The sequence below is a fragment of the Hemiscyllium ocellatum genome, chromosome 42 (genome assembly GCF_020745735.1).
Source record: "Hemiscyllium ocellatum isolate sHemOce1 chromosome 42, sHemOce1.pat.X.cur, whole genome shotgun sequence".
NCBI classification, from domain to species: domain Eukaryota; kingdom Metazoa; phylum Chordata; class Chondrichthyes; order Orectolobiformes; family Hemiscylliidae; genus Hemiscyllium; species Hemiscyllium ocellatum.
In genome coordinates this window covers 24,113,647-24,136,446 of record NC_083442.1, presented here as the reverse complement: position 1 = coordinate 24,136,446, position 22,800 = coordinate 24,113,647, and the positions used below count along the sequence as shown (strand labels likewise).

The 22,800-nt window shown below is 42.3% G+C and overlaps 1 protein-coding gene across 1 annotated transcript in view; it reads left to right on the top strand.

The window, feature by feature from the left end:
- Nucleotides 1-22,461, top strand: part of rec114 (REC114 meiotic recombination protein) — a 45,668-nt gene extending 23,207 nt beyond the window's left edge. Inside the window, exons 3-6 of the mRNA XM_060853669.1 lie at nt 8,614-8,697; nt 11,011-11,217; nt 17,638-17,718; nt 22,118-22,461. Coding sequence (XP_060709652.1) covers nt 8,614-8,697; nt 11,011-11,217; nt 17,638-17,718; nt 22,118-22,282 — 537 coding nt within the window. The 3' untranslated portion in view covers nt 22,283-22,461. The remainder of the gene's footprint in view (nt 1-8,613; nt 8,698-11,010; nt 11,218-17,637; nt 17,719-22,117) is intronic.
- Nucleotides 22,462-22,800: the final 339 nt, after the last annotated feature.

Sequence of the window (22,800 nt, the reverse complement as noted above, 5' to 3'; positions counted from 1 at the left end):
GTTGTGTAGGTTAGATGTATTAGTTAGGGGTAAATATGGAGTGATAAGGTGAGGGAACTGTTCTGGGTGGGTTGCCCCTCGGAGGGTTGTGTGGACTTGTTGGGCCGAATGGCCTTTTCCTGCTCTGTAGAGATTCTTTTTCTAAAAAAAAAGGACAGCTTTGTTTCATGGGGGATGAAGAATGTTGAGCTTGTTGAGCCCTAATCCAGGCAATTGGAGAGTACTCCATCACACTCCTGATTCTGTGCTGAATAGATGTTTATTCTGTGTTGAAGTGTTGAGATGTAAATTACTCCCAGCAAAATAATCAGCCTCTGACTTGCTCTTGTATTTGTGTATCTTGGCCAGTCTGGTTTCTGGCCAACGATAATCCTCAGGCTGTGGATTGTGGACTGGTTGCCAACAGTAATGCCATCAAATGTCAAGGGCAAGTGTTTCTGTTCTGTCGGATTACCTGGTACTTTGCAGTTTCAAGGATCCTTAATCTGAAATCAGATGAGAAATGATTGACATTGAATCTACCAGAAGCTTTAGTTGAGACAGGTTTTTAAGCACCAACTTTCAAGGTGAAGAGAGAGGCTGAGCAGAAAGTACAGTTGATGGAGTTCCAGAGCGGGGAACCTAGACAGCTGAATGTCTCTGCTGCCAGTGGTTTTGAAGGGTTTGTGATTAAAGATGAAGCAAGCTAAATCATTACCAAGGTGGGAAATGGGGTCAGCAGAGAGGAAGATTGCTGAGCAAACTGGACTGAATCCAGCTTGTATAACATTTACACAACTGTTAATGTGGAATCATTTTGTGCTCATTTCATGCTAGCATTCTGCTGCTCTGCTAACTGAAGGTTATGTAATCTGGCTTTATGCGACAGACTGCAGAAAACTGCGGTACAGAGGAATCTGGCTGTCCTTGGACTTGATTTGCAAAACTTCAGCATACAGGTACAACAAGGCTAGTAGAATGTTGGGCCTTGCAAGAAGGAAGAAGGCCTAAAATAGGGAAGCCTTGCCACAGGACCTTGGTGTGGCCCCATCTGCAGAAGTGTGTACAGTTTTGATCACGTCACTTCAGGAGGGTCATGCTTACATTGGAAGCAGTTCAGAGAATGTTCAGTTGACTACTTGGATGAGCGATTGTCTTGATGCATAGTTGAACAGATTAGGGTTTGACTCGTGCCTTGTAGGTGGTGGGCAGGCTTTGAGGAGTCAGGGGGTGTGTTATTTGCTGCAGAATTCCTAGTCTCTGACCTGCTCTTGTAGCTACTGTACTGACATGAGTTGTGTTTCTGCTCAATGGCAGAATGTTGATGGCAAGGGAATCAGGGATAGTGACACCATTGAATGTCAAGGGGCAGTAGTTAGATTGTGTTTTATTGGAGATGGTTATTGCCTGGCATTTGTGTGGTGCGAATGTTACTTGCCACTTGCCTGAATTGAAGTCTTGTTGCATTTGAACAGAGATTGCTGTAAATGTGAAGAGTCACAACTGGTACTGAACATTGTGCAGTCATTGGAGAACATCCCCACTTTTGACCTTTTGATGGAGGGAAGGTAATTGATGAAGCAACTGAAGATGGTTGGGGCTAGGACGCTATCCTGAGGAACTCCTGCAAAGAGGTCCTGAAGCTGAGATGACTGACTTCCAACAACCACAACCATCTTCCCACACACCAGGTATGACCATAATCAAGGGAGAGTTGGCCCTTGATGCACTGATTCCAGTGCTGGGGCTCCTTGATGCCAGAGTCAGTCAAAAGTGGCCTTGATGTCAAGGGCTGTCATTCTCCACTCTGGAATTCAGCTCTTTTGTCCATGTTCGAACCAGTGAGGTCAGGAGCTGAGTGGCTTGATGACCTGTTCTATTCTCTTCTGTTATTAATGATTGAGAATAGACTGTTGGGACAGTAATTGGCCAGCTAGGATTCATGAGCTCAGTTTTGTATATTTTCAGTAAGATCTAGTGCAGTTAAAGATGGATAAGAACACATTAAAAGTGAGACATCAGGCTTCCTGACTGAGCAAGTTAAAGTAGTGAACCACTATATTATCAAAACTGGGCACGTTCCATTTTTATTGTGATGATTAGGTTAGCTGAAAGGTTTTCTAACTATCTTAAGTTGGGGAGAGGAAAATATCCATGATTTTGTATGTTGGTGACCACTGGTAGGTTTTGTAGGAAAATTGCATGTGTGTTGCTTCAGATAATGTTAGGGTTGGTTTAGTGACCATATACTACCATGTGAGATATCTTTCTTGGATGTGAAGCAGAGCTATTTTACTGAATCCCTCTTGCAACTGTATTCCAGCAGGGAATAAATATTTTCATGAAGAGCGGAAGGCAAGTGTTTGGGAGGTGAATGGGGGGACGAAAAATAAGATGTTTTAAAATATTCTTTGGAGCACATGGAATATTTGGAGACAGATGGCATCTGGCACAGCATTTGCCTCATGAGAGATATTAACCGAATTGGCCTACTTCTGAGAAATATGCAATTCTGTGTTTGGAGATACCCATCTGCAGGTATTATTGTAAACCTTCTTATAGTTTATCTTTCTGAGGTATGGTCTTAAAGACTCTTGTATACAATTTGTACTTACTGAAAATGGGTTTTTTGGGGGGGAGGTGGGGGAAGAAATGCCTTAATGTGCTTAGATATAGAGCAGTCCTCCCCTGAAACAAGCCGTTGCCTGTCAAAGGAATTATGTTGACCTTCACAAATTGGAACCATGATGACTATTGTTACAACACAGTAATTACAAAACCAAACTTTTAATACAACTAAGGTATTGCAGAAATGATCGTATCTGTGTTCCTCTTATGCCCTCTTCTGTGCAAAAATGCAATCTACAAGATGAGATCTTTTCCTGTGCAGAGGCAAAGGGAAAGTTGGTTTTGTACCATGACACTCCAGGTTTCCAGTCTGCGACAAAGGGAAGCTGTCCTTCCTCCACCTTGACTGTCTACAGCCTTCAATGCAGTTGACCGCACTGCCATCTATCTCCGCAGCCTCTCCATCATACAGCTTGAGTGGGGCTACTCTATCATGGATCCATTAGATTAGATTAGATTACTTACAGTGTGGAAACAGGCCCTTCGGCCCAACAAGTCCACACCGACCCGCCGAAGCGCAACCCACCCATACCCCTACATTTACCCCTTACCTAACACTACGGGCAATTTAGCATGGCCAATTCACCTGACCCGCACATCTTTGGACTGTGGGAGGAAACCGGAGCACCCGGAGGAAACCCACGCAGACACGGGGAGAATGTGCAAACTCCACACAGTCAGTCGCCTGAGTTGGGAATTGAACCCAGGTCTCAGGTGCTGTGAGGCAGCAGTACTAACCACTGTGCCACCGTGCCACCCACCGTGCATTAATACCTACCTCATAATAGCTAGAAAATGACTTGCAGTGGCTTCAGTTCTTGCTTCTGTGCAATTACCTCCAGTCCCCGATTCTTTGCCCCCTCCTAATTCTCACTGCATGGCACCCCTTGACCACATAATCTGAAGGCATGGAGTTAGTTGTTACACGTGGGTTGACCCAGCTCAATCTCGCTCCTGCCCCTCCCAGTTTCTGTCATGTTAAATTCTAAGACTGCTCATCTGATGTACAGTTGTGGATGAGCTGAAATGTCTTCCAGATTAAAGATTCAGAAGACTGAAGCCATAGATTTGAGCCCCCGCTCCAAATTCCATACCCTAACTACCAACTCCATTCCTCTCCCTGCCAACAGTCTGTGATGAAGTCAGTCTGTACACAGACCTGGTCTGGCATTTATTCCTGAGATGAGCTTCTGACCTCTCACTCCTCATCCTGAAGCTCACCTTTTCCAAATCTGTAACATCTTTCACTTCACTCCATCTCAGCTTAACTGCTGTGCAAACCCTTGTCCATGTTTACAGTACCTACAGATCTGACTATTCCAATGGAGTTCTTGTTGGACTTCCAGACTCTCTCATCCAGAAACTTGACCTCCTCACTCTGAAGCTAAGTCCTGCTCTCCTGTGATTCCTGTGACGTACATTGGCTCCTGGTTAAACTGTGTCATGTTTGTCTGATGCAAATCCTTGTTTTAAGATCCCTAGTCCTTCTCCCTCAGTCCCACAACCCTCCATGATAACTGCACTCCACTAACTCTAGCATCTATCAGTCATAGTTGCTCCACCACTTGAGGCTGTGCCTTCTGTTGCCTCAGTCCCCAGCTCTAGAATTTACTCTCTACGCTCACTTTCCTCCTTGTAAGACACTCCTTACAATGTACTTCTTTGACTCAGTGCTCTGTGATCTTGTCTAATATTCTGAATGTGGTAGAGCCAGTCTATCTCAGAACACTTCTGTGAAGTGCTTTGGGATATTTCATTCCATTATAGGCACTGGATAAGTTTCTGGCGTCGGTGTTTCAGTTTGGAAGCTCTCAAGAAAGATCATTCACCTGAAAGATTAACTCAGTATACAGACCCTAAACAGACAATGAGCAAAACTGACGTCATTTACAAAATACCATGCAAGGTCTGTAACAAACACTACATTGGATAAACAGGCAGAAAACTAACCACCAGGATACATGAACACCAACTAGCCACAAAAAGACATGACCCTCTCTCACTAGTATCCTGACATATGGATGAGGAAGGACACCACTCTGACTGGGACAATACATTCACCCTAAGACAAGCCAAACAAAGACATGCACAAGAATTCCTAGAAGCGTGGCATTCCAACTGAAGGTCTATCAACAAACACATCGAGTTAGACCCCCATCTATCACCCCCTGAGAAAAGGAACAGGAAGTGACTTCACTACAGAAAATAACAGCGCAGGAAATGACATCACCAACCCAAAGAAACCCAAACATATAAATAGAAAGCAGGAATTTTTAGCATTGGTTCACATGAGGTCCACTGAAGATGTTACCTAGTAAGGTAATGAAACATCTGGAAATGAACCTTTCAACTCAGCGAGCAAAACTACATCCAAGATTATCTCACTTTCTTTCTCTATAGTAGCTGCCAGATCTAAGTATTTCCAGCACCTACACTGTTTGATATAATTATAAGTTGTTATTCTATTGTGCTTGCCATATCACAACAGTGGCTACATTTCAAATGCTCGCCATTGGCTGTAAAGCATTTCTGGGTGGTCTGAAGTCAGAACGGGTGCTATATAAATGTGGATTTTTCTTTATAACAGCTTTCAACTGGTTTGTCTAAAATAGGAAAAATGATGTTCCTCCATTTGTAGCTATCGTGTCATCTTTAATCGATTACCATAGCAGCTAATTAAAATATCCAGTTAACAATTGGCTGAAGTTGTTCAAGTGTATTATTCAAAAAGGGAGATAGTGCAATCCATTATAAATGTAAATGAGTCTCTGACTCTATTCTGACTGTGTGAAATCTGGGATATTACAAAATGTTGAAATACATAGTGAAAGAAGTTTCTGGTGGAAGCCACTATGTTTTTTTTTAAAAACTTCAAATCAGAGAGTATTTTTGAACCTCAAAACCACACATGATGGAAATATAAGAATGTAATAATTCCGAAAACCTGAGACAATGGGAAGCTCGACAGTATTTGGTATCTGGCTAAGTATAACGTCCAAAGTGGTTGCACCAACTCTGCAACCAGAGATAGTCAATTAGTCAGGTGAAAGGACTGATTCCTATATAAATTAAACAAGGGAGCTAACTTATTTTTGTTAATCCAAATTCTGCTCAGTAGTATGTGCAGTGCATTTAGTGTTATTCATCAGTAGGAAATAATAGCAGCCTTTGAATATTCATGAAATCTTGCATAATAATAAGTGAAATTGAGCATATCACATAGATAATCTGTATTCATATCTATGTGCCATACTTGAAGTAAATAAATTCTTCCTCTGATCAGCTTTGCTGTAGAGAAGAAGTCAGTTCATGCATAACATATCAGTTAATGAAAGTATTCTTTTAGCACTGCACAGAAAATTCTTCCATGATTCAATTTTATTTTCATTCATGAAATGTGGGCGTCACTGGTCAGGCTAGCATTTATTTCCCATCCCTAACTACCCGGATGGCCATTCAGAGACAGCCCATTGCTGGAGTCGGTCGCATGTAGGCCAGACCAGATAAGGTTGGCAGATTTCCTTCCCTCAAGAACATTAGTGAACCAGATGGATTTTCATGTTAATCTGCAATGGTTTTTCGGTCATGATTAGTTCCTGGTTTTATTGAATTCAAATTCCACCATCTGCCATGGCAGGACTCAAACCTGGGTCACCAGAACATTCCCTGGGGCTTTCAGTTTAATAGCCTAGCAATAACAGCACTGGGGATTTAGATGGGGGTGGGGGTGGGAATAAGGGTACTGAGTTTGGAGCATTGTTGTCCTGTGATTCAACTATTGTACTATGCTGCAAAGCCTGTGGTTGGAATTTCCAAAACTCAACCCCATAGAACCTGGAGCACCTCCAGTGGGCACAAACTGATACTGACCCCTCAACGCTTTGCATTTCTCAAGGACACAGTAGAGAAGGTAACTTGCTTTATCAATGCATTTTAAAATGCCAATAGCATTGTGTAGACAGGCAACACCCTAATGTACAGCTATGTGACCGAATTGCAGGATTGTGCAACTCGTTGAGAAACTTGGACTTTCCTTCTTTCATACCTGTAGCCTTTCAGATGACTCACATATCACCTGAAGACATCTTCCAGATACTGCTCCATTTCTAGAGTGGCTTGTTGAACAAAAACATTCAAAAACTATTATTGCATTCTTTGTCATGTCTCTTGTTTACAGCATTAAAGTAACTTAATGAAAGTAGAAATAAATTTCACGCTGAACCCAAGTTTCAAATAGTTAATGCTGTGTCATTTTAAATTATACTTTAGATGCATATTCCCACCCAAAGGATAGATGAAGTAATTTTTAACTTTGCAACAATGAATGCAAATAGTGAAATCCCATATGTAATGCATCTATATATTATGTACACATATAATATACATAGAGATTGGCAATTTACAGGACAATCTCAAACTTCTAATTGCAGCAATCTACAGTTGAACCTATAGGAATATTCCAGCATTTGAACTTTTCGGCACTGCACAATTTCTGTAGAGTTCTCTCAGCCGATTCTAAAACCTTAATGTGATTCCCAGATTGATGTCCTAAATTGGATATAACTGTTCAACTGAGGGCTAACCAGTGATTTATATGAAGGCATGTGCAACTGATGATGATACTGGGCAAGTTGGATCCCAGAATGAAACCTGATTTCAAAAAGCGTACTTTTAGCTTTTTGCAATTAACTTTTGGTACAAAAAATTGGTGGAAAGACTCAGCTGGTCTGTCAGCATCTGTGGGGACAAATCAAGGTTAACAAAGTTAATCAAAGTCCTCAGAACCTGCAGTTCTGGACCTGAAATGCTAACTCTGATTTCTCCGCCAGATGGTATAATTTAAAGGCATCTGGATGGGTACGTGAATAGGAAAGGTTTAAAGGGATTGAGGTCAAATGCTGACAAATGGGACTAGATTAATTTAGGATAATCTGGTCGGCATGGATGAGTTAGAGTGAAGGGTATGTTTCCGTGCTGTACATCTCTATGACTTTATTTTGCCAGACCTGCTGAACTTGCCCCAACCATTTGTTTTTGATTCTGATTTCTAGGATCTGCAGGTTTTTTTTAATGTTTTGCAGTTGGTTAGTCACTGAAACATATTAACTGTGCCTACAGATGTTATTAACAGCAGAACTAAGTTTATTACACAAACAAAATAATCAAACAACGCAGGTATTAAATAAATATTAACTTGTTTCCCAACATCATCCTTTACAGAGACTCTGTCCCAGAGAAATTTCACATCTATCCTTTTGATTGACTTTCCCTAATTTTAGAATTAGATTACTTACAGTGTGGAAACAGGCCCTTCGGCCCAACAAGTCCACACCGACCCGCCGAAGCGAAACCCACCCATACCCCTACATTTACCCCTTACCTAACACTACGGGCAATTTAGCATGGCCAATTCACCTGACCCGCACATCTTTGGACTGTGGGAGGAAACCAGAGCACCCGGAGGAAACCCACGCAGACACGGGGAGAACGTGCAAACTCCACACAGTCAGTCGCCTGAGTCGGGAATTGAACCCGGGTCTCAGGCGCTGTGAGACAGCAGTGCTAACCACTGTGTCATCGTGCCGCCCAAATTTCTTTATCATGAGCTGTGAGCTAATTTTACAATTACTTTCATAGCCTCCGCTAACATGGAACATTGCTCAGTTCTGATAGTTAGAACTGAACTTGCTCAGTTCTAGCAATGTGAAGATTCCTATCCAAACTTTCCTGGTCTAGAAGTTCCACAAATGAGAAATAACTTACGTAGCAACTGGTTTGCTCTGAACCCACCTGATCCCTTTGTTAAGAAACACTGCTGTATGTTCCTAACTGAACTCTGGAATGTATTGAGGGTGAACATTGAAAACATTTTAACCATGAATACTAGAGGGGTTTTCCCAGGCACTATACAGGCTTGCTTTGAACCAGAGTTGAAGAAGTATTCTTCTGTTTTCTTCTGTTTCAGGAGGTTCACCGGTGATTGACCTAATGCCCTTGATTTTTCAGGAAGGATTTTCCTTGATTGAAGCTCACAAATGGTGGAAAGCAGTCCGCAGAGCAGATTGTCTGCTCTTTGGCTCTAAGGTTAAGGTAGGAAGTTGTAAATCAATTTTAACAGGAACATAAATGAATCATTTTATTGTCAGGTGTATTTTACAGTGCAAAAACAACTATAAAATACAGTGAAAGGCTTTCATTGTCACCATGATTCCGACACCATTTTGAATAGTTTGGGAATAATGTTTTAAAAAGCTTAAAGCGAGTCCATAACCCTTGTACCACCACCAACCAACCAACATCCAAGTTGCTACTCCTTGAGTGCCATCTTTGACTGCTGGGCCTACCTTGTCGCCACCACCTCCATTGATGTAGCAGCCAGTGCCAGGTCCCGTGCTTGCCCAACCATCGCCTCGACATTGCCACCAGGGCCCCGTTCTGGGCTCACCAGCTGTCGCCACACTCCAGACCCTGACAAAATCACCTTCATAACGCCTTCCTTGTCAATGTCGCCATGACCAAGCTCACCTCAAAAGGTCAGTGGAAGCAAAAGCCAAGAAGAGAAAGAGACGAGAAAAGAAGCAGAAAACGAACAGAGTGATCGAGCCCCGGACACTTCCCTGGAGCAGTAGCCACATCCACTTCTCTTGTCTTAATTTTAACTTCTAATCCATCTCATTGTTTCCTGAGTTGCCTGTCACAAATGTAGCTTTTTTCACATTCTTTGCATTGTCATGCATTTTGAAACTCCATTGTCTAGCACGAGTCTTTCTCACAGGATTTTACATGTAGATTTTTTGTCTTTTCTGTCACCTCGTCATTTCTCTGATTCTATTACAGTCCTCTATTTTCTCATGATTTGGAGATGCCGGTGTTGGACTGGGGTCTGCAAAGTTAAAAATCACACAACACCAGCTTATAGTCCAACAGGTTTAAAAGCTAGTGTGCTTCCAATTAAACCTGTTGGACTATAACCTGGTGTTGTGTGATTTTTTTTAACTCTATTTTCTCAGTTCTAAAGTTGTGTGTGTTTTTTTTTGTTTCAGTTCTCGTGTAATTAGTGGGTTTTCTTTTCCTTTTTTAAGTAGCAGATCGTGTTAGAACTTAATGTTTTATTAATTTAATGTCCTTTTAAGAATTTTTTTACAATAGTTCCGTAGAGCAAAACGCAACATCTGTAAATAGTGACTCAGTTTTCCTTGACTGTAATGTGTTTTGAATTCAATTTTATTTTAAGCTTCATCAGCTAATAAATATTTGATTAAAATAGTGTATCACATAAATATCATGCATGTTTAGCTGTAGTCATAGGAGATTTAAGGCATGGGACATGATAATTTGTTCTGTTGGGATAGAGATTCAACTCTGGAACATAGGAAAGTAGGAGGAGGAGTAGGCTATTCAGCCTATCGAGTCTGCTTTGCTGTTTCATTGGATCATGGCTGATCATCTACCTTCAAACCACTTTGCTACACTGTCCCCATATACCTTGATGTCACAGTAGTTTGCAAAATCCAATAATGGATTAGCTGCCTGTTATATCTCCTTGTTATAACTCATTTTCCACTCAATTGAAAATCAGACAGCGTATCTCACAGGATGTACATCTTGTGTTCCCGTCAACACTGATTTAGTTGTTGCAACTCTGAGAAAACCAAAGACAATCCCATTTTTTAATGACCCTGAGATTCAAGCATTTTGTTTAAAACATGCAATGATCTCTACTTCGACCATATCCTCTGGCAGAGCATTCCCTGATCCAACAAACCACTGCATCAGTAAACTACTTCTAAACTTGTTTTTCGAACACAGTTAAGAGTGGGTGAGCGCTTATCACTGATGGCAAGGAAATTTGCCCAAAGTACCTTTGTACTGCAGAAAATAATGATATCTGCTTCTCATTTTTATCTACTTTGAAAAAATATCGATTTGATGTGATTTGAAATTATTGAGAGCTCAAGATGTGATACCTAAAATATATAAAGTTTTATTCTTTAAAACTCAGTCCTTTCAATTTATACTGTTGACTAACTTAGAGTGAATGAGTTGCTGGGGCAGCAAACACGTGTACATCCATGTTGGAGACTAGCTATGGATAACAATAATAGAGATTCTCGGCTTCTTTCCATCACAAGGCTGACCAGCTCCTACTGCCTGCCATTTGTGTGTGTTGGACAGTTTATTCTCAACTTGTTCAGCTACATAATGAAAGCACCGTCCTTGGCCATCAAGTCCTGGAATGGGGCTTGAAACATGAGCTTTCAACTCTGAGGCTGGGATACTACCCTCTGTTCGACAAGACCTTTAGAGTAAATGAATAAATTTGATCTCAGTACATGCAAATAGTTAAAGTTCCCTGTGTCATAATTATTCAAACCATTTCATGATCTTCCTCTTCTTTTACAGAATGAAAGTCGTATGTTTCGAGTGCAGTTCAGTGGAAATTCCCATGAACAAGCACTAGAACATTGTACTAACTGTGTGCAGAAGCTCCTTCAGTATATCAATGTGCAGAATCCCAATGGACAAAATCTGAACCAAGCTCTACAGTTGAGCCAGGCAACGAACATTGGCTATTCTGGAAGTTTGGAGCCAGAGGTAGGCCATCAAGAGGTGAAATAATCCTTTCTTTGCAACCAGTTTATTTTGATGTGATTTAATGTTAAATGCTGAACTGAATCTACCTAAAGCTCCTGTTAAGAGTATGTATAGGATTGTAATATTAACGTGGGATCAAAATATTCACAATGGTCGCTGACAATAACATGAATGCCCTGTACCTGTGAAATCTCTTAAAGCACTGACAGGCGATTATCTGTATGTGGTGTTACAGAGTCACTACTAAAAGCTGTACTGTGTCAAAAGCATTGCTATTCGTGTTAGTGTTGGTGAGCAATCCCAGCTGTTATGTTTTCTCACTTGTGTTTTAAGCTTTTACCTCAGGAGTTCAGAGTGCTGAATTGCTGGCAATTCTCCGCATTGATATTGATCAATCCCCATCCATTTCCTCACCTTTAAAGGGCTTGCCACTGGTATTGTAGAATCTGTTGAGGTTATTCAGATTATCTTTCCCTTCATTAGCTTTGAACAAAACTATTCGTCATGTCTGAATTGATTACCATGAATAGCAATGATGAAGTCAGTAAGGGTCAGATGGCAAACTCTTCAGTCACTGGAGTAATGCCTGAAGCAACAAAAGATGGCGTGATTGTTGGAGGCCAACTGTTGCTGCATTGGCATTTCACCACAAGAGTTCCTTGGGGGTCTTCAGCTTTTTTGTTGACCTGCCAATCATAAAACTAGAAATACAGCTGTTTAACAATCTTTCTACAGTGGCTCCGTTTCATTCAAAGTTCCTCTGATAATGAAGTAGTCCATGCCAATCCCCAGTGACATGACTTGGTGCCATCAAGACTTTGAGATTTCAATTGACAAGTGACAGATAACATTGGCATGACATAATGGTGCTCTTCAAGCAAGGAAATTTCAGCTCCTCCTCTCTCTTCACTATTTACAGTGCTCATGTCTGAAGCAAAGTGGAATGCACACCACTAATGTGCAGGTGCAACAGCACTGAACATTCAAGTAGCTCAACTCCATTCAGGGTGGAACGGTTAACTTAATTGGTGCCAACCCACCATAGTATTCATCTCCTTCCCCTACCAGTGCTGTGTGGGTGCTGTAAGCAAGTAAGAAAATAACCAGGGAGATTAATGAGGGCTGAGTGGTCGACATTGTTTACTTGGACTTTAGTAAAGCCTTTATCAAGGTTCTGCATGGTAAACTAATTAGTAAAGTTAGACCACATGAAATTCAGGGTGAACTTGCCAGTTGGATATAAAACTGGCTTGATGGCAGGAGACAGAGGGTGCTGGAGGTAGTTTTTCATAGTGGAGGCCTGTGAACAATGGTGTTCCACAAGGATTGGTGCTGTGTCCTTTTTTGTTATTTATATAAATGATTTAGCTGAAAATATAGAAGGCATGGTTAAATTTGCAGATGACACCAAAATTGGTAGTACAGTGGACAGTGAAGAAGATTATCTAAGATGACAAAGAGATCTTGATTATTGGGTCAATGGGCTGAAGAATGGCAGATGGAGTTTAATTTGGATAAATGCAAGTTATTGTTTATTGTACAAAAATACAAGGGCAGAACTTGTACAGTTAATGGTAGGGCCTTGTGTAGTGTTGTGGAATGGAGAGATTTAGAGGTTCAGGAACATAATTCTTTGAACTTTGAATCACCATGTAGATGGGGTGGTTAAGAAGGCATTTAGCATCCTTGCCTTTATTGGTCAGACCTTTTCAGCATTGGAGTTCGGATGTCATGTTAAGGTTGTACAAGATGTTGGTGAGGCCTCTTCTGGACTACTGTGTGCAGTTCTGGCCTCCCTGTTATACGAAGGATATTATTAAGCTGGTAATCAATTCAGACATCCCTGGGTATTGTAGGGAATGAAGGGTTTGAGTTATAAGGAGAGGCTGGATAGGCTGGGACTTCTTTCACTGAGGAACAAACTTGGTTAGAGACAAAAAAACTGCAGATGTTGGAATCCAAAATAGACAGGCAGGAGGCTGGAAGAATACAGAAAGCCAGGCAGCATCAGGGGTTGGAGAAGTCGACATTTCAGGTGTAACCCTTTCACTGGAGCAGAGAAGGTTGTGGGGTGACCTTTACAGAAGTTTATAAAATCTTGAGGGGTACAGATAAAGTGATTGACAGGTGTTTCTTTTCCTTGTGGTGGTGCAGTATTTCAAGTCTAGGGGGCATATTTTTAAGATGAGAGGAAAAAGATTTTAAAAGGACAATTTTCTTTTTACGCAGAGTGGTTTGGGTGTGGAATAAATTTCCGAAAGAAGTAGTGGATGTGGATGCAGTTACAATGTTTAAAAGATATTTGGATAAGTTCATGAATAAGAAGTGTTTGGAGGGATATGGGTTGAGCGCAAGCAGGTGGGATTAGTTTAGTTTAGGATTATAGTTGGCATGGATTGGTTGGCCCGAAGGACCTGTTTCTGTGCTGTATGACTCTATGACTCTAACGCTTGCTTAACGTTGGGTTGACTGCTTGCCTTTCCCTGCAACCTCTGTCGATGAGTAGAAAATGGGCAGCAATGGTGTTAGAACATCTCTGCACATTTCCAACTCAAGTCATGGCCGTCCTGACTTTGGCTTACCTCAGCGCTTCTTTTGGGTTGAATGTTACCCAAAGACAGCGAAGTATCAGTTTTGAGGAGTTTCCTGGAGGCTTTCCATCCTTCAGCTCTACTGAGCGATCTCACACAATTCTCTGCTGTTTAGATTAGATTACTTACAGTGTGGAAACAGCCCTTCGGCCCAACAAGTCCACGTTGACCCTCCGAAGAGCAACTCACCCAGACCTGTTCCCTTACGTTTACCCCTTCACCTAACACTACGAGCAGTTTAGCACGGCCAATTCACCTAACCTGCACATCTTTGATCTGTGGGAAGAAACCGGAGCGCCTGGAGGAAACCTATGTAGACACGAGGAGAATGTGCAAACTCCACACAGACAGTTGCCTGAGGTGGGAATTGAACCCAGGTCTCTGGCACAGTGAGGCAGCAGAGCTAACCACTGTGCCACCCATAGAATAGAATCCCTACAGTGTGTGAAACAGGCCCTGCAGTCTAACAAGTCAACATGGACACGCTGAAGACTATCCCACCCAAACCTATTCCCCATTACACTACATTTACGCCAGACTAATACATCTAACCATACATCCCTGAACACTGTTGACAATTTAGCTTGGCCTATTCACCAAACCTGCACATCTTTGGGTTGTGGGAAGAAACCCTGCACAGACAAGGCGTGAATGTGCAAATGCCACAAAGACCGTCAGCTAAGACTGGAATCGAACCCGAATCTCTGGTGCTGTGAGGCAGCAGTGCTAACCACTGTGCCACCCCTCGTTGTTAATGCAGCTATAGGTCTAATCTGTACTTGCCAGCAGCAAAAGTACTCATCACTGCTGGAATCTGCCAGGTTTTCCATACCATTACCATACTTAAAGCCCAGCTACTGTGGAATATTTGGAACAAGCATTTGACACCGGGTATTTGGGTCAGTACTGAAAGTGGACATTATTTTCACTAGTTCTGTAGAAGTCATATCAGATTTTAATAGTTAATTCTCCTTCTCTCCACAAGTGTTTCCAGAACTTCTGAGTTTCCCCAGCATTGTGTTTGTTCCAGATTTCCAGCATTTTGTTTTTATTACAGTGAGCTTGAGTTTGATTTGCTTAAGAAGCTGCCGATGTTGGATAAATCCTCCATAGATTCAGACAGACCCTTCGGTTCAACTATTTCGTGCTAAACATAATCCCAAACTAAACTAGTTCCACCTGCCTGCTCCTGGCCCGTGTCCCTCCACATCCTTTCCTATTCACGTACTTGTCCAAATATCTTTTAAAAGTTATAATTGTATCCACATCCACCACTTTCTCATGAAGTTCATTCCACTCTCACCTTAAAAATGTGACCCCTTGACTTGAAAATCCCCATCATAGGGAAGAGATAACTACCATTAACTCTATCAATACCATCATTATTTTATAAACTTCTATCAGGTCACCTCTCAACCTCATAAGCTCCAGTGAAAAACGTCCAAGCCTATCCGGCCTTTTTTTTATAACTCAAACCTTCCAGACCCAGCAACAATCCTCGTAAATCTCTTCTGAGTCTTCTCCAGCTTGATAATATCCTTCCATTAGCTGGGTGACCAGAATTGGACACAGTATTCCAGAAGCAGCCTCACCTGTACACTCTCTGTATGACTTTCCAACTCTTATACTCAAAGGACTGTGCAGTGAAAGCAAGCGTGCCAAACGTCTTTTAACCACCCTGTCATCAAAGATGTAAACTTCAAAGAACTATGTGCTTGCACCCCAGGTCCCTCTGTTCTACAGCACTACCCAAGGTCCTGCATATGAAATTTCCAGTCAAAATGCATCTATGAAAGGCATTTGACATCTTTCATGGGTCCTGAAGAAAACGCAATTCAGTGTCATGAATTTTTTTTTTCTTTTCACCAACTTCCTCCAGCACAACTTATTCAACATTCACACTTTTATTTTCTGTTTTGCCCTATTGTTTCTCTATTGTTTAATCAACTGCTGTCATTCCTTCTCACTGAGGAAAAAGTTGACTCAAAGTAGAATCGGTTGTTGTTGGTGGTCACTCTTTAGAACGGCAATCCCAATGCTTTTAATAGATGGTTTTCCTTATTGGTTTCAATCATGGCTTATCTCCATAAAGATCTTGAGTTGCCTCCTCTCTCCAGTGAGATAAATGAAAATGCCATCATAGATACACAGGTGGGAGGGCAGGACAGATGTAAGCAAGTTGGTAAACCAGCCTGGTCTCATTTTTCTGTGTTGCAACATGTTTTCTCTTTGAACTGGTTAGCCCTGCTGTCTCCCAGCACCAGGGACCTGGCTTCAATTCTACCCTCAGGCAACATGTCTGTGTGGAGTTTGCACATTTTTCCTGTTTTGGCAAGGGTTTCCTCTTTGTGGTCTGGTTTCCTCTCACAGTCCAAAGGTGTGAAGATTAGGTGGATTGGCCATGGGAATGCAGTGTTACAAGAATAGGGTAGGGGGTTGCGTGTGGATAGGATGTGCTTCACAGCATCAGTGTGGGCTGAATGGTCTGATTCCACAATGTAGGCATTCTATGATTCTTCTATTCTAACTGGTCTTTATTCTAACTTGCGTCTGTTCTGGAGGAGTATCGAGTGGAAGGAGTGAATAATCCTTGCTTGATCCAGAAACGACCATGAATTATAATTTGTTAAATAACTTGACAGTGAAAATCCCCCCAAAGTGCAAATATATTATTTAATTCATTCATCTCAGCTGCTTTAAATCTCCTGGAAACCAAAAAAAAATTATTTCCCAATTGAAGTGGATGTGTATCAGCAGGGATGGGAAGGTTCCCAGAGCCTTCCCATGATTGGGTAATCATCGCTAGCAATTCTGCCATCAGTTATAGTCAAGGAACGTCTCTCGAGATATGAATTATTTAAAGATGTGACAATTTGGGCATTTGTGTTAGCTCGAATGTGTTTGCATTCCGATGTATACTGTAGTGCATTCAAATTACAGCAAGCATTTTATTATCCGGCACTGACCAGGAGTGTGCAGATTAATCAAATATTCTGGATAATCAAGAGGTCCATATAACCAATGTGAACACACATGCGAAGTAATAGAGGTGTAATGCAGGGTGTGTACACATCACTACTATACTTTATTTACAGCACTAATCACATAAATAAAACGCAACTTTGCCTTAAATAACGGCAGAGAGCCTTCTCACCTGCACCCTCAACTGACCACTCGGAGAGCGCAGTACTTATAGAGTCATAGAGACGTGCAGCATGGAAACAGACTCTTCGGTCCAATCCATCCATGCTGACCAGATATCCCAACCCAATCTAGTCCCACCTGCCAGAATGAACTGTTGATATTTCGTGAGGCCATTCAATTCAACAAGTATATTTACTTTGAGGTAAATTAGAAAGCTATGATGATTGGACAGTATAATATATAGTAACCTTGTTGGTATTTGAGGTACGTAACTTTTGCTGGTTTATGAAAAATGCTGGTTCATAAGTGCTGGTTAAAACAATACTTGCTGTAGTTAATGGGTGACTGCTTCTCTGAGGTGTCAGTATCAGCTGTGTTGCATGTAAGGAGACAGCAACATGCTAGTATCCAAGGAAGGATGGAGGCACACTCACCTCTCAGCTTCCCATGTGATTTGTTTATGATTTGCCTAGACATTAGGTGGTGACCCACCAGTTTTCAGGTGCATTTTGGTTTAATGTCACTCACAGTTGTAGAAATGATATCACACTGGAACTGCCAAGATTAGCTTTCTTCAGTGCCAATGCCATCTATGCATTGGTACAAAGGTTTGACTCCCAGTGTGCAGCATATGATACTCATGTCTGAAGTGCCTCAGTTGTTAGTTTTAGTATTTCAAGATCCTGCTTTGTAATGACAGGGGCATGGCACAGAGGAGGGTCAAACATCAGCAGAAGGTACCCTTCCTGAGGGTAGGATATCTATCAAGCAACTCGCAAAGGTAGGGAGACTAAACCATCTTTTTTACGTTGTTTCAAATCTGCGTTCTTGAATCAAATCCTGTTTGAATTTTTGCAGTCAGTACAGACAGTTAGGTTCTCCCAGGAAGGATGCCAAATCGATGTCACAAGGAGTGAAAGTCTTTGTATACTGTTGCAATGCACTAATAGCAGTGTGACATCTCCCAATCCAGTAAGGTGATTAAAATTTTTTCTGGAAGCTTTCCTTATGGCTTCTGAGTGATACACACGCTAGTTAAACAGTAAATTACAAATAGATTTTGGTCCATGGGCCTTGGCTCAGTCTGAGGACAGCAAAGATTGGCTAAAATTTGGTGCATGAGAGCTTAAAGACCTGAATTTGAAACTCAGTCAGAAGTGAGAAAAAAAGTCATCACTTTGGTGTCAGTGGGTCTTACTGTATGTCACCCTTTACTGCACAGTGACAGTGATTACAAGTCAAAACATATTGGATTTGAAACATTTTGGGAGACCCTGTGGATGTGAAAGGTCTCTATCAAATGCAGCTTGCCTACATTTCTCGCTTATTTTTATGCTGTCACTTATTGCCCTTTCAAGATTTTTTTAAAAACAAATTTTTAACCTTTCCTTTTAGCTCCCAATCAATTCTAAACTTGCTGATATAGCAACTAATATAGAAGAAGTAAAGGACAATTGTTAAAGGGTACGAAAGTAGGGAATGATGACGAAGGGGGAAAAGAAAAACTTACTTCTACTTTGTTTCATGCAGATAGTCCCAAGCCTCTACCTTGGCACTGGGCGGAGGTGGGTGCTGCAGATGCTGGAGGTTAGAGTCAAGATTAAAGTGGCGCTTGAAAAGCACAGCAGGTCAAGCAGCATCCGAGGAGCAGGAAAATCAACGTTTTGGGCAAAAACCCTTCCTGATGAAGGGCTATTGCTCGAAACGTCGGTTTTCCTGCTCCTCGGATGCTGCCTGACCTGCTGTGCTTTTGCAGCCCCACTCTAATTTTGACTCCAACTCAGCACTGCCCTCTGGACCCATCCATCACTGCCCCCTCTGACCTACCACCTTCTCCCTCACCTTCATCGACCTATCGCTTTCCCAGCTACCTCTCCCAAACCTCACCCCCCTCCCATTTATCCTTCAGCCCTGACCCACCAGCCTCATTCCTGATGAAGAGCTTATGCCTGAAACGTGGATTCTCTTGCTCCTCAGATGCTGCCTGGCCTGCTGTGCTTTTCCAGCACCACGCTCTCAACTCTGATCTCCAGCACCTGCAGTCCACATTTTCTCCTCATAGATATTATTTGACTGTATCACAACCAGTTGCACAAATTTGTACTCTTTGTCTGTTAAACGTCGAGATGTGGCAAGTTGTTCAGTAGGAGTATTATTCTTCTCAATTTGGATGAGAGTTAGTTGTTTCCCTTAGCTCCCGTTGGGAAGCTATGCATTCACAGAGGGAGACTGAAGATCAGGTATTCTAGGAAAGTGTACAACGTTGGCAATCATGATTTGGAGGTGTCGGTGTTGGATTGGGATTGACAAAGTTAAAAATCACACATCACCAGATTATAGTCCAACTGGTTTATTTGGAAGCACTAGCTTTCGGAGTGCTGCTCCTTCATCAGGTGGGTGTGGAGTATAAGTGGACTATAAATTCTGTGTCTTACGATCCTACACTCCACAACACAGTGGACGGCACGGTGGCACAGTGGTTAGCACTGCTGCCTCACAGCACCAAAGACCCGGGTTCAATTCCCGCCTCAGGCGACTGACTGTGTGGAGTTTGCATGCTTTCCCCGTGTCTGCATGGGTTTCCTCCGGGTGCTCCAGTTTCCTCCCACAGTCCAAAGATGTGCGGGTCAGGTGAATTGGCCATGCTAAATTGCCCGTAGTGTTAGGTAAGGGGTAAATGTAGGGGTCTGGGTGGGTTGCGCTTTGGCGGGTCGGTGTGGACTTGTTGGGCCGAAGGGCCTGTTTCCACACTGTAAGTAATCGAATCTAGTGTGATAAAGGCGCAGCACTCTGAAAGCTCGTGCTTCCAATTCAACCTGTTGGACTGTGACCTGGTGTTGTGTGATTTTTAACTTTGTACAATGTTGGTAGTAATTGGTGAAATTGAGCCTTTTTGAAATTATTTTTGTGGGATGTGGGCATTGCTGGCTGACCAGCATTTATTACCCCATCCCTAGTTGCCCTCGAAGGCTGTGGTGAGCTGCTGTCTTGATCCATTGCAGTTCACTTGCTGCGGGTTGTCTCTCAATGACATTAAGGAGAGAATTTCTACACATCTGTGACTCCTGTTGAGACTTCATCTGGTGACAAATGTGTCTGGATTCATGAATTGGGAGATAAGGATTGGGAGCAGGCAGTTTAGAGGGAATTTGAGGGATTTCTTTTTCACCCAGAGGGTTGTAGATATCTTGAACTCACTATCTAAAAGTGTTTCAGAGGGGGTAAGCCCTCAAGACATTTAAGAAGCATTTAGATGAACACTTGAAATGCCACAGCATATAAGGCTATGGGACAAGTGCTGGAAAATGGGTTAGAATAGGTAGGTGTTTGAAGACTAGCACAGACATGTAGGGCTGAAGGGCCACTTTCCATGCTGTTCAAACTCAGATTCTGTGGTGAGACAAACAGAGCTAGATTTAGATTGAAGGCTTTCCTTTGGAGCTGAACTGAGCAGAACTTCCTTTCCCACAGCACCTTCCTGTGCAGGCGAAGGAGGGAGTAACACCAGTCCTTTCACCACATCCCTTCTCCTTGTCCAGGCCATCCCAGAAGAAACAGCAATTTACGTGGACTTGTTTTGATTAACCAGTTTTGAACTGTATTTGCTGCTCACATGTCTTGCTCCACTTTGGGAGACCAAAGGCAGAGGTTAAGGTGACTGCTTTGTGTATCACCCCACTCAGTCTGAAAATGTGACCTTCCAGTGAGGACACCATGTGCTCCCATGGACATCTCAGTCCTTAGCCTGCTACAGTGTTCCGATGAAGTGTTAACATACTCCCAAAGAACAACACCTCATCTTCCAATTAGGCATTTTTCAGCCTTCCATACTATAATATTGAATTCAGCAAGTTCAGATTGTAAACCCACCCCCCCTCCCATTTTGTTTTTTGCATGCGTCATCTTAATCTGGTTCCTCACAACTTTTTTTTTCTGACGCAGCTGTTTATAATTCTGTCATTCAGACTAATTTTAGACAAATCTTTTCTGAAGAACACTCATACTGGGCTTGAAGTGTGGAATACATAAGACATAAGACATAGGAGTTGAAGTAAGGCCATTCGGCCCATCGAGTCCACTCCGCCATTCAATCATGGCTGATGGGCATTTCAGCTCCACTTACCAGCATTCTCCCCGTAGCCCTTAATTCCTCGAGACAACAAGAATCTATCAATCTCTGCCTTGAAGACATTTAGCGTCCCGGCCTCCACTGAATAGAAGAATCCCTGCAGTGTGGAAACAGGCCATTTGGCCCAACAAGTCCACACCGACCCTCCGAAGAGAAACCCATTCAGACCCATTCCCTTTCCCTATTACTCTACATTTACCTCTGACTAATGTGCCTGACCTTTCACATCCCTGGGCAGTATGGACAGTTGAGCATGGCCAGTTCACCTGACTTGCACGTCTTTGGACTGTGGCAGGAAACTGGAGCACCCAGAGGAAACCCACGCAGACACTGGGAGAATGTGTAAACTCCATATAGACAGTAGCCCGAGTCTTAAGTTTGTTTCTCTCTCTGAAGATGTTGCGAGACCTGCTGAGTTTCCCCAGCATTCTGTGTTTGTTGGATAAATCTTTTATTTCTTTCTTTCCCTTTTGACCCATGAAACCTGTTGTTGTTTAATTTCTCTGCCTGCTACTCAAGGGCAGACCCCTCCTTTTTGTTCTTTACACTTTCACTTGTACAAAACATTTCTATCTTCTTTCAGTTCGCGCAATATCAACTCTGTTTCTCTCACATAAAAAGTGAGGACTGCAGACATTGGTGATCAGACTCGAAGACTGTTGGTGCTGGAAAGCCACAGCCGGTCAGGCAGCATCTAAGAGCAGGAGAATGGATGTTTTGAGCATAAGGAATGCGATGAAGGGCTTATTCCTGAAGTGTCGACTCTCCTGCTCCTCGAATGCTGCCTGACCGGCTGTGGTTCTCCAGCACCAACACTCTGTTTTTCTCTCTCAATCGGTGTTGCCTGACCTACAAAGAGGTTAACAGTTGACCTTCCTTTAACTTGAAATTGATTTCTGATTTTTCAACTTCGGGTTTTGTTAATTTGATATTATGTGCATGCTGGTCAAAGCTTACGTTGAAGCTCGAGAGAGAGAGAGAGAGAGAACGTACTTCAGTGATGGGTCTTTTGAAAACCACTTTGAATCTGTCATGAGTTTTTCTTCCCTAGTCCATGCTGGGAGCAACGTCACCTCAGCTGCCAGTGGCCTACCAGCAGTCAGCCTTGACCACAGAAGAGCTGGGTCCATTTCTGCGACTCTGTCTGCTGGATCAGAGCTTCCCGGCGTTTGTGGAGCAGGTGGAGCAGGAACTTAAAAAGCTGATTGATTCGTGACTCAGAACAATTTTAGACTTTCCCCAGTTGACAATAACCAGATTGCTACTTGAAGGGCATTGCTACTAATTGTATTAGTCTTCATTAACTCACCCCATGTCTGGATTTCTTCTGACAAATATACCCATTGCAGTACTATGTCAATGTATCTTCGAGGTTCTCATTTCTTATCATTAGTTTGTCCCATCATTAAACAATAATAAATTTTTCAGTCAACTTGAGCTTTTGTTTAATTTCACTGAGTCAAATTCACTGAATTTGTACCCGTTCTTAAAATAGAATAAGTTCTTAATGGATATTTCTAACTTTAATCCAGGCGGCAATTTTCACTTCCGTTTCATGCAGTTGGCTATCCAGCAGATAGACACACCACCTCATTTAACATGAACCTGTTCAGGCTACAAGGTTGGAAATGCATTTCGCAGACCGTGCTTAGTTGAACACTCAATATCTTGACCTTGTGCTGCTCGTTTGGGATATTGTCACCACTGTCATTGTGTCAGAAAAATAAAGTCCAG